General features: G+C 47.3%; 2 protein-coding genes across 5 annotated transcripts in view; both read right to left on the bottom strand.

Annotated features, from left to right (window-relative positions):
• LOC141100067 (uncharacterized) overlaps positions 1-12191 on the bottom strand; it is a 56566-nt gene that overhangs the window by 23227 nt on the left and 21148 nt on the right. For all 4 annotated transcript variants that reach the window (XM_073588264.1, XM_073588263.1, XM_073588262.1 and 1 more), the window contains one exon: positions 11895-12134. In XM_073588264.1, the coding sequence (XP_073444365.1) occupies positions 11895-12134 (240 nt within the window). The remainder of the gene's footprint in view (positions 1-11894; positions 12135-12191) is intronic.
• Positions 3065-11888, bottom strand: LOC141100065 (uncharacterized). The gene is made up of 2 exons (XM_073588259.1): positions 6842-11888; positions 3065-6706 (listed from the first exon to the last, which is right to left on the bottom strand). Exon 1 carries the CDS (start codon positions 9064-9066, stop codon positions 7855-7857), a length of 1212 nt encoding a protein of 403 aa, XP_073444360.1. The 5' UTR covers positions 9067-11888; the 3' UTR covers positions 3065-6706; positions 6842-7854.

Raw genomic sequence — 12191 nt, 5'->3', positions numbered from 1 at the left:
CCTTGGTTCAGGGGTTGGAGGCAGGAAGTTGGGTTTGATTATCCTACTTTAGCTCTGATACATAAAGTCTGGGAGGCAATTAAAAAGATTAGGGGGTTTGGAACACTTAAATTTTTCCCCGATATGGCAAAACGAGACTCTACCGGAATTTGTTAAAATGGGAGAATTTTAAAAATTGGATGAGACTGGGAATACAGTACATGGTTCAGGTGCAGGACGCGCAGGGACTGGTGCCCTTTGGAAAGTTGCAGGAAGATTATGGGCTACCGGAGGTCTGCAGATTTCAATATGGGCAGTTTAGGAATGCTTATGTTACTCAGTGTAAGACAATGAATATGGAAATTCACAAGGATATATTGATTGATTAGGTCTGTGCAGAGGGGGGAACAAAAGGGGTAGTGTCGGGCATGTATAAGGATCTAATGCATACTTTTTTAAATAACTATTCTATTAGAGCACAGGGAAAATAAGAGGAGGAGTTGGGTAGGATAGAGGAAGATAAATGGGAAGGGATTATGGAATATATACCCCAATGAACCAGGCAGGCTCACAGATATATGTACTCCATAGAGTATATAGGACTCCTGAACGGCTGTATACAGCGGGTCTGGGACAGACTTCTGAGTGTCCTCGGTGACGAATGGAGGGGGCTGGAATTCTCCATATGTTAAGTCAGTGTCCAAATCTGAACTCATATTGGACGGCGGTGCTTAATGCCATAGGAGGAGCATATGGTTGTAGGATTGAGAGGGATCCTGTGGTGTGTATACTGGGATATGTGGAGGAGGTCCAGGTACATAATAAATATAAGGTGGCTATAGCTAGATTATTATATATTGCGTGAAAACTGATCGCAAGATACTGGATAAATGAAGATCCGTCGACGTTGAGGGAATTTTTCCAGACAGTGACTATTGTGAATATGGAAAAAAGACATTTATGTTGAGAAAAGGCATAAGAATATTTGAGACACTGGACACCTTGGGAGGAGAGATGACGACCCTGAACTTAGGTTATACCATGCATTATTTGCTGCTCTTGTATGTAATGGGGAGGGAATTTCTGAAACTAATGACCACTGTTAATGTTTTCATTGCGATTTTTGTTCTATTGTTTTGTACCTTGAATTTGGTTAAATAAAAAATTTATCTGATTTAAAAAAAAAAAAAAAAAAAAAAAAAAAAAGAGAATGGCTTCCTGCTGTGTTATGCTTGGGGTGAATTATGGCATATGGGGGTGTGTAGATTTCATGTGAAGGCCTCAAATATTATAATGAAGTCGATTATGGTGCATGGTGATGGACATTACTCCAGGTTAGAACAGGTTACTGGCACAGTACATTTATGTGGCTGCCCCACATGTGATTTGCACAAACCAGCACCGTGCAGTGATTTTTGGAGGGTCTAAGGGTGTGTGGTGCCAATATTTATTGGAGACTTTGTGCACAGTAAGGAGAGAGGTGTTTTGTTGTGAAGAGGTGTGTATGAATGAAAAGAGAAATTCAAAGAACTTCACAAGTGGCAGCCATGAAGAAGGTGCCGGACGCCTGCCCATGAAACCATTGAGCATGTCAATGAACCCAGTTGCTGGTTTGGACCATCACCTATTTGATCACTTCTAGATAATTTTTGACTCCTGCTCATATTTTTGGGTCTCATGATGGCTCAGTGGTTAACACAGTTTAAAGACTTTCTTGTATTTGTGTGGGTTTCCTTTGGGCTCCCCAACGTAAAAACACACCAATATGTTGTTAATTGGCTTCCTATATATTTGGCCCAATTATATGCGTTTGTACGAGATGACAGTAGTATCACTCTTAACAGCACTGCATAATATATTGGCAATACAGCACATAAATCAATAGGATATACGATAAAATTATTACTTAATTGGGTGTGAAATTCAGATAACTATAAACTGATATTTAGCAAAACTAATTACCATATATACACACACTAGAGTATAAGCCGACCCCCCCCCCTAATTTTGCCACAAAAAACTGGGAAAACTTATTGACTTGAGTATAAGCCTAGGGTGGAAAATACAGCAGCTACTGGTAAATTTCAAAAATAAAAATAGATACCAATAAAAGTAAAATTAATTGAGACATCAGTAGGTTAAATGTTTTTGAATATCCATATTGAATCAGGAGTCCCATATAATGCTCCATACAGTTCATGATGGGCCCCATAAGATGCTCCATACAAAATACACCCCATATAATGCTGTACAAAAGGTTAATAATGCCCCCATAAGATGCTCCATAGAATATGCCCCATATGCTGCTCCATAAAATGTTCCATAGAATATGCCCCATATGCTGCCCCCATGTGCTGCCGCATTTAAAAAAAAAAAAAATAATAAATAAAAAAAAAAAAAAAATTATGACACACTCACCTCTCCGTCGCTGGGGCCAGGTGCCGGTGTCACTGCTGGCACCTGAGATATTCACCTGTACCCCGGTCCATCGCTGATTGCTGCTGTCTGGCACGTCATCTGTCGGTGATGTTCAGACTGCAGGGGTCGCGGCGCGCACTAACCACGTCACCGTGCCCTCTGCTGTCTGAACGTCACTGACAGATAACGTGCCAGAGAGCAGCAAGCAGCGATGGACCCCAGACAGGTGAGTATCGCTATACTTACCCGTCCTGGCACGGTCTCTGCAGCCCCTAGCTTCTCCGCGATCTCCCTTCAGCGGTAACGTGGTACCACTCATTAAACGCATGAATATGTGCATATTTATGAGTTTTAATGAGCGGTACCATGTGACCGCTGAAGGAAGGGAGATCGCGGAGAAGCTGGGGGCTTGCAGAGACCGTGCCAGGACGGGCAAGTATGACCTGACACCCCCGCTCTCCCCTCCGACCCCCTGGTGTATATGACTTGAATATAACCTGAGAGGGACTTTCAGCCCCAAAAAAATAGAGTTTGACTCACCGGTAATTCGGTGTCTAGAAACCTTCTACGACAGCATAGGAGGTTGTCTCCACGCCCTAATGGGGGACAGGAAGCACGAGAGGTTAAAAGGTCCCTCCAACCTCCCTCTCATCAGTGACTTGGGGGGGGGGGGGGGGGGGGGAGGGATACAACGGCCTGAAGAACCTTTCGGCCAAAGACTAAATCCCTGTTGGACACATGGTCCAACCTGTAATGTTTAGTAAAGGTAGTAAAAGATATGCAAGGAGGACCAAGTTGCTGCCCTACAAATCTGCTCTGATGATGCGCCTGCCCTCTCAGCCCATGAGGTAGAGGTAGATCGTGTTGAATTCGCCTTGATCCCTGTAGGGGGTGTGATGTTCTGCGCTAGGTATGCCTCAGAGATGGCTTTTTTTAATCCAATTGGCAATAGTATTCTTTGCCACCTTCTTCCCTTTGTTTGGACTGGACACATGGATGAATAATAATAAATAATAATTTTTATTTATATAGCGCCAACATATTCCGCAGCACTTTACAATTAAGATGAATAGGTTGTGGTCGATTCTGTAGGGTTCGGTATACTCTAAATAGTGAAGAATTATGCGTCTTACGTCCAGCGTATGAAACACCTCTTTAGGGTTCGCTGGGTTTTGACAAAACGAGGGAAGAATTATATTCTGCGACCTATGGATGTCAGACACAACCTTTGGTAGAAAAGATGGATCGAGGGAGAGAACTATGGAATCGTCCCTAATGGTTAGGTAGGGCTCCCTAATAGAAAGAACCTGGAGCTCTCCTACACACCTTGCTGAAGTTATTGCTATAAGGAAGGCTGCTTTACAGGAGAGGAGCTGAGAAGTACAAGATGCTAAGGGCTCAAAGGGTGGTTGAGTGAGCCCTTTAAGCACCACATTCAAGTCCCATGGTGGAATGACTACTTGTTTTTTTGGATGTAACCTAGTGGCTGTCGTCATGAATCTTTTTATCCATCTGTGGCTGGCCAAGTCACGGTCAAACAGAGCTTAAGGCCGATACCTGTACCTTCAGTGTGCTAGGCTTTAAACCTAGCTTAAGCACCCTCTGTAAGAAATCCAGGATACAGGAGATGGTAGGGTTTTCTGGGTCAGGCAAATTTGGCAGACACCATGAGGAAATTTTTTTTCCATATTTTGTTTTATATAGCATTGGTGCCAGGTTTCCGAGATTTCTGAAGGGTTTCTATTACGGCCTCTGATAGACCCCTGGCCTTCAAGATCTGGGTCTCAGTAACCAGGCCACTAGCTTCATTCCCCGAAGGTTTGGGTGATGTAGAGGGCCCTGCAGGAGGAGGTCATCCTCCAGGGGTAGGAGGAACAGCCCGTCTACCTGGAGCACTGTAATTAGAGAATACCAGCTCCTCTTCGGCCATAGCGGAGCTACCAGGATGGTCTGGGTTTGATCTTCTCGGATCTTCCTCAGGGTTGCGGCAAGGATTGGAATTGGCGGGAAGGCGTACGCTAGATGAAACACCCACTTGTGGGCAAAGGCGTCTACGCCCAAGGATTTGTCCCTGGGGTTCAGGGAGAAGCAATTTCCTACTTGAGTATTTTTGCTCGATGCTAGGAGATCCACCTCCGGAAGACCCCACCTGTTCACCAGCTTCTGAAAGATTCTTCCATTCAGACTCCACTCGCCAGGCTGGATACATCTTCTGCTCAGGAAGTTGACCAAGTTGCAGCATTATATATAGACTATTGCGACGTCTCCCCTCTCTGCCCATGATGAAGCTATAGCTCTGGCGGAATGTGCCGATACCATCCGGAGGATTTTCATTGCTCATGGAGTATGCCAGACTGATCGCGTCTCTGATCCATCGAGACAGGGTACCCCTTGTGACCTCATATCCCTTCTTTTGGCCCTGAAAGGAAATAGAGCCCTACTCTTCCTCCAGCTGCTAGACCTCTCGATGTATTGTAATACTGCTCTTCTAACGTCTAGTGTATGAAACTTTTCTTCTGGAGTAGAAGGGTTACTAAAAAGTGAGGGGAGGTGAATCTCGTGACCTATGAAACTTCCCTGCTACTTTTGGTAGGTATGAGGGGTCTGGTTTTAATATTAGATGATCCTGGAATGTCAATAGAAAAGGGGGTTCTATTGAGAGTGCTTGTATGTCGCTAACTCTTCTAGCTGAGGTTAGTGCAAATAGTAGTACTGTCTTGAGAGATAGGTGTTTAAAGGATATCGAGTCTAATGGCTCAAAAGGGGGAACGTGTAAGGGCCTCTAGTACGAGATTCAAGTCCCAAGGAGGAACTCTAGGTATGTGTACCGGTTCGCTCCGCTCACAGGCCGAGATGAATCTGGCTACCCATCTATTGCCTGCCACATTATAACTATAGAGGGCTCCTAGAGCAGACACCTGGACTTTCAGTGTGTTAACAGGTAGTGCCAACTCTTTCCCTTTTAGTAGAAACTCTAGGATCAATGTTATCGGAATTTCTCTAGAGTCGGGAGCTGTGTGGAACTCTAGGATTTTCCTCCATATCCTGGTGTAAATTTTTGTCGTTGTTAATTTTCGACTCTGTAGGAGAGTATTGACTAACCCTTCCGTGAATCCTCTTGCCATCAACATTTCCCTTTCAAGTTCCAAACCGTCAAGTGGAGGTTGTCCACTTGAGGATGGAAGAATGGCCCCTGCGAGAGGAGCTTGAGGATTGAAGGAAGTACCCAAGGGTCTGTCATTGTCTGGAGGCAAGAAAACCATGGCCTCCTGGGTCAGAATGGCGCTATCAAGATTATTCGTGCCTTTTCTGCCCTGATCTTCCTGATCACCTGCGGCAATAGTATGATAGGGGGAAATGCATATGCTAGTTTGAACCGCCATGGGGCTTGGAGGGCATCCAGAATTTCCAGACTGTCACGTTCAAAGAGGCGAATCTTCGCACCTGCCTGTTTTTCCTGGTGGCGAAGAGATCTATCTGGGGAAGACGCCATAGTGACACGATGTGTGTGAATATCTGCTGGCTCAGGCACCACTCTCCTTGCCGTAGAGTATGGCGGCTTAGAAAGTCTGCTTCCGAATTGTCTCTCCCTCTTATATGGAGAGCCGAGAGAGACAAAAAGTGTTTTTCGGCTAAGGACAAGATCTTTCTTGCGGAAGACATTAAGGCGACTGATCGAGTCCCGCCTTGCCTGTTCATATATGCGACCACTGTGGTGTTGTCTGAAAGGGTTCTCCCGTTTTCCCCTCGTAACTGTGGAAGAAAATGATATAATGCGTGACTAATCGCCTTTAGCTCTTTCAAGTTTGAAGAATCCTGATCTTCACTTATATCCCATAGGCCCTTTGTGAAGGTGCCTCCCATATGAGCCCCCCATCCTGTGGGGCTGGCATCAGTAGTAATTATATGGGAGGGTGTTATCACCCATGGTACTCCCCCCGATAAATTATCATCCTCTAGCCACCATGCTAGGGAGGTTAGGACCGTCTGGGATAAGGTAATTTTCTTTGTCAAATTCCCACGGTCATGGGTCTCTTGTAAGAGAATTTGATGCTGTAATTACCTCATGTAGAACTGTGCCCATCGAACTGCCGGAATGCAGGAAGTCAGGGACCCCAGGAGGGACATTGCATCCCTTAAGGATATGTGTGGCCTGTCTATTGCTGACCTGACCTTTATTTTAAATCACTGAAATTTTTACCTGTGGCAGACATTTTCGATTTATGGAGTCTAGTTGGAGACCAAGGAAGGACTGAACGGATTGCGGCTCGATTGTGGACTTCTTGAAGTTTATTATCCAACCTAGAGCCTGTAGGGATAAGATTGCATCAGCAACTCGTTTATTACATTGCCGAGTTGAGTTTCCTATTATCAAAAAGTCATCCAGATAGGGTACTATCAGTGTGTCCTTTTGGCGTAAAAAAGCCATCACCTCCAGCATCACCTTTGTTAAGACTCGCGGTGTGATGGAAAGGCCGAATGGCATGGCTGTGAATTGGAGATGTTGTATGGTGCCATCGAGGAATACCGCCACTCTGAGGTATTTCTGATATCTGTAATGGATGGGAAGATAAGCATATTTCAGATCCAAACCTGCCATCATACAATTGGGGAAGAGGAGCTTAATCGTAGATCTTATGGATTCCATCTTAAATTTATGGTTTATTATAAATGAATTTAGCTTCCTCAGGTTGATTATTGTCCTGAGTGAGCCATCTGGCTTAGGTATCAGGAAGAGAGGGAAATAAAATACTCTCCCCTTTCCTGCCCTTTACTGTATCAATACAAAAAGGGTGGGGGAACAAGAGGAGCAATAGTGCCCTATCACTAGTGACACTACAATGCGAGTGGTGTATTGCAATTCCACTCACCTATTCCAGTTGTGTGACCCACAACTGGCTTGAAAACTTAACACAGTATCAGCTGCTGCAGGACCTCCACCGACCACTCCAATGTGGAAAAACTGCCAGAGAATATGGGAAGCAAGGTGTGCCACAGTCCGCGCTGCTGAGTCCACAAAATTATCTGAGATGCAAGATGTTGCAACAAAGTACTTCTTTATTTCTTTATTCCTTCCTAAGCGTTTCGCACTAGTTCTAGTCCTTTTTCTTGGTGGCTGCAGGTCTCTGAGGGTAGGTTCGTGCTTTCAAACGTTTTTTTTTTTTTTTTGTCCACGGTTGTGCTTCCTCCCTCCTCTTCTGATCCTCTGATACAGTCATCCAGATTCAATCTTTGTAACTCTGGCGCTCAAGTCAGACACATTGCTGATCAGGTTGACAGATTGCTGGGAGGGGCTGGTGAGGATCCAGCGATCACGGTGCACATTGGCACAACTGACAAAGTTAGAGGTAGGTGAAAGGTCCTTAATGATTTCAGGGAATTAGGCTTCAAGCAAGGACATCCAAGATGGTATTTTCTGAAATACGGCCTGTACCACGACGTGCCACGCCAGACAACTTAGGTATCAGGCTTAGGTATCAGGAAGGGAGGGGAATAAAATACTCTCCCTTCCTGCCCTTTAGGCACATGGACCAAAACTTTTTTGTCCAACACACTCAAAATCTCAGCCTCCAGGGCCCGCTGTTGGATTTGTGAGCAGAAAGATGTTATGATAACTGAGTTACGGGGTACGTGATGGAACTCTATCTTTAACCCTTCTCTAACAATGCCCAGAACCCAAGGGTTGGCTGTAACCTTCTCCCATTCCTGAAGAAAATTTTTTAGTCTCCCTCCTTCTGGAGGGTCTGGCTCCTTTGCTCTTGTCCCTGCGGAAGGAGGATCCTCCAAACATGGCACCTTTGCCTTTTTCTTCCTTCGTGGCCCAGCGATTTTGATTTTCTGCTGGTCTCCTTCTACCAAATGGTCGTCTCCTAAACCCATAAAATGGGAGAGAGGGGTTAGGGAACCCTTTTTTCCCCTTTCCTTTGCCTTAGTTAAGATTTCATCTAAGGCTTTTCCAAACAAGAACTCACCCTCGCAAGGAATGGCACAAAGCTTTGCCTTGGATTGGGTGTCACTTCTCCAGCTTTTAAGCCATAGGCTGCGTCTGGCGTTATTAACTAAGCGTGCTGTTCTGGCTGCCATGCGTAATGAATCCGCCGAAGCATCTGCTATATATGCCGCTGCGCCACGGATCAGTGGTATAGCGGCTCGTAGCTTGTCTCTGGAGATCTTTTGGTCTATCTGCTGGTCTAGTTGATCAATCCAGACCAGCATAGAACGAGCTGTGCAAGTACTAGCTATTGCCGGTTTAAACGTGCCGGTAGCCGCCTCCCATGCCCTTTTTAATGAGCCATCAGCTTTTTGGTCAAGTGGGTCTTTTAGAACCCCTGCGTCCTCCACTGGTAAGGCCAATCGCTTGGAGGCGGAGGCGACTGCTGCGTCCACTTTCGGGACCTTAGACCATGAGGACAGTCCTTCGTCGCTGAAGGGGTACCTTCTTTTTGAGGCCGAGGGAAGATAACCTCTCTGGTCCTGCTTCTCCCATTCCTTCTTAACCAGAGCTTTTATAGCTGGTATAACAGGAAAAACTCTCCTTTTCCTGTTAGCCCCGCAAACAGTTTCTTGTGTCGTTTGCAGCTCTTTTGCCTCTGTGCACCCCATGGTGTTCCTCACGGATTTCACCAAGTTGTCTATGTTATCTAGAGGAAAACACGAACGCCCCTCCATATCTGAGGAAGATGATGATGTGGATGCATTGGAAGTATCAGTATCACTTCGTCCTCATCAGTCTCTATGCTAACCGTAGTTGGCTTGTTAGCCTTAGTATTTATAGGTATGCTGGACTGGGTTAGGGCCTGTAATTCTTCTCTTATTATAGCCCTTATGTCTGTGGCTGATGTTGACGCCTGCTTTGCTGTTTCATTAATGCATTTTTTGCACAGCCTTTTTGTGTACAAGTCTGGTAGGGGGCGTGTACAAAGGACACATTTTTTGATTTTTACTTTCTCTTAGCCTGAGGTGGAGACGTAGCGAGGGAGAGGGGGAGAGAGAGAGAAAGAGATATATATCAGCTTGATAGGCAGAGAGTCATCCACTCACCCAGAGAAGCTGTAGGTACCGGTTCAGGAGGCTGAGAAGGAGGCTTGTTGGCGTGGCTTCTATCCGAGGAACCTCGGCGTGAGTGATCCTTGGCTGCCGCTATATTGCGCCATACCCATATCACCCCCGGCCTTTTGTAAGCCCCTTCCTTAGATTGACACCTCCCCCTCCAGGTGCGCCTGCTTGCGGCTAATTAGTATGCGCCCGGCCCAGAATACCACCGCCGGCGCTCTGCACATTAAATAGTCTCCCTTTTTTTTTTTTTTTTCCTTTGGAGGGGGCGGGGAGCGCTTCTACATGCCTCTGCGCTCGCGAAATCTCCCCTGCAGCCGCGTGTGCGCCCTGAGCTGAGGAACCTCCGGTAACCCGGAAGTTCCTCCTTACCCCTTCCTGTCGGCGCTGCATGTGCGTCCTCCTGGACGCTGAAGCCTTGGGGACACCGGAGGTCACCGTCCTCACCTCCCGTTCCTGCGCTCCTACACGGACCGAGATGGATCCTCCCGCAATCCCGGTGGCGTGTAACTCTGCAGGGGAACCCCCGGTCGGCTTCACCCGGCACCGGCATTTCTGCTCGCGCTGCTGTATCAGATAAGGAGGGAGCCGGATGCCAGCACTCCCCCGTGGCTGCTTCCAGACCGGAACCCCTGCCGTTCCCGCAGATACTGCACAGGCGGTTCCTTGACCGAGGTAAGACTGTATGTAGCGAATCCTGTGGTTCCCGTAGGAACAGGAAACCAACTGAAGAGAGGTGGACCGCCCTCTTATCTCTGTAGGTTTCCTGTTCCTATGGGCGGATCCCTCTCTCCAAGTGGGTGCTGTTGTGGCGAAGAGTAAAATATGATTCTCTAGCTCCTGTATCCATTGGAAGAGGGACCTGGACACACATGTGGAAGCAATTCCTGATTTTAAGGCAGAGGTTTCCCAGGCTTTCCTTAGGAGACTCTCTGCTTTACGGTCCATCGGGTCTCTAAGCTGGGATACATCATCAAATGGAAGGACCGTATTCTTCACTACCTTTGCCACCTGAACATCAACTTTCAGGATGTCCCATTTAAATGCCTCTCCCTCCAGGGGGAATCTATGCGCGAGTTCCGAAGGAGCTGAATAGCGCTTCTGGGTATTCCCATTCCTGGGAGATCATATCTACTATGCTCCCATGTACTGGGAACCCAAACATTCGGTCCTGTGCTGATTGAGGGACTGGTTCATCCTCTAGTCCTATGGTGGCACGTACCACACTGACCAACTCCTCCACATATTCCGCGGAAAAGCGGTATCTCCTATTTTCAGCTGATTTAGAGGTCCCTGGTTGTTCCCAATTTTCAGAACCTGAGTTGAAGGAATGTTCTGACTTGGACTCCGAATCCTCTATCTGAATTTTCCGCTTCTTTGGGGAAGGTGAGCCCACAGTCAGAGGGAGTGGTGGAGGGGGCAGGGCAGCCCGAGAGGTCTGAACCTGTTGAGTGACCAGGCTGCGGATTTCGTCAATCAATGACGGGTGCTCAGACCTGACTACCCCGTCCGTGCATGTCTGACACAATTTTTTCCTCCAATTTGAGGGGAGTTTTGCGCTACATATGGGACATTTAGCTGGTTCGCTGGTGGTATTGGTGCTTTTGTGGGCAGACTTTTCTCCCTATAAAAGGGGGGGGGGGGGGGAAGTATTTTGAGGACCTCTATACCCGGATCGCACCACTAGGGACCCACCCCAAGTAACACTTACACTGGCTGGGGCAGCGCTGGGCTCTGCAGATGCAGGCAGGCAGAACCGTCCATGCTGACAGGGGATTTACCTTACCTGTCGGCTTCTTCCGGCGGGTTAATAAAGGGTTAACCCCGCCCTCAGCGCTGGTTCTCTGTTTCTCCCCCTCCTTTGGGTCCTGGGGCAGGCACAGCACGGCTGGCGAGCGCCATGCGCTATCAGCAGAACAGGGGCCGCCATGGCATCACTTCCAGGTCGCCGACAGCGCAGCAGGAGGAGGAGGAGAGACCGGAGGGCTGTGGGAGGCCTCCGGTCGGGGATCATTGGCCTGCTTTACTCCCTCTAGGGGAGCGCGGGTGGGCCAGGAAGGTCCCGAGTTCCGAAGAAGACGGGAGCAGTCCGGAGGAGGGGAGGCAGCGCCGCCGACCACCACTGCCTGGCCAGATCATCCAGGTACGCTGCCGCAGCCGGCCACACAGCAAACCGATAACCTCTCCATGCCCCATGGGGGACAGGAAAGACACAGGTGAGAGGGAGGTGGGAGGGACCTTTTAACCTCTTGTGCTTCCTGTCCCCCATTAGGGCGTGGAGATAACCTCCTATGCTGTCGTGGAAGGCTGCTAGAGAAAATGGGCTGAAAATCTCGGCTTATAGTAGAGTATATACGGTAAACATTTTTTGACATTTCCAAGCAGATATATTACAGCAGCTCTCTTGTGAATATCAGAAGTATTAACCAAAAACAAGCACTTGCCTTCAAATTTTGGAATGCATCTTTGCATGTGCGCAAATCATAGTTATACGACTCGTATCTATTGTAGTATCTTGGAGGCTGTGTTGTTCTGTAGTAGTAGTCATTAGATGCCTTAAGCAGATTGTCGCAGACTTGTTCGTTTCTATACCAGTTTAAACGGGGTATATCACTAACTGCCACGACCATGCCACCAATAGACACACCAAGGTTGACCACAATGGAAATGAAGGCAACAGTCTTCTATATGGGTAGAAAACATGAGAAAAGAGCAAGCAGTCAGCATTAGAACTTACAATA

Source organism: Dendrobates tinctorius, unplaced genomic scaffold (genome assembly GCF_039654945.1).
Source record: "Dendrobates tinctorius isolate UK_male_01 unplaced genomic scaffold, ASM3965494v1 ptg000103l, whole genome shotgun sequence".
NCBI lineage: Eukaryota > Metazoa > Chordata > Amphibia > Anura > Dendrobatidae > Dendrobates > Dendrobates tinctorius.
Note: the sequence above shows the minus strand (reverse complement) of the source record. Positions and strands in the feature narration are given on the sequence as shown.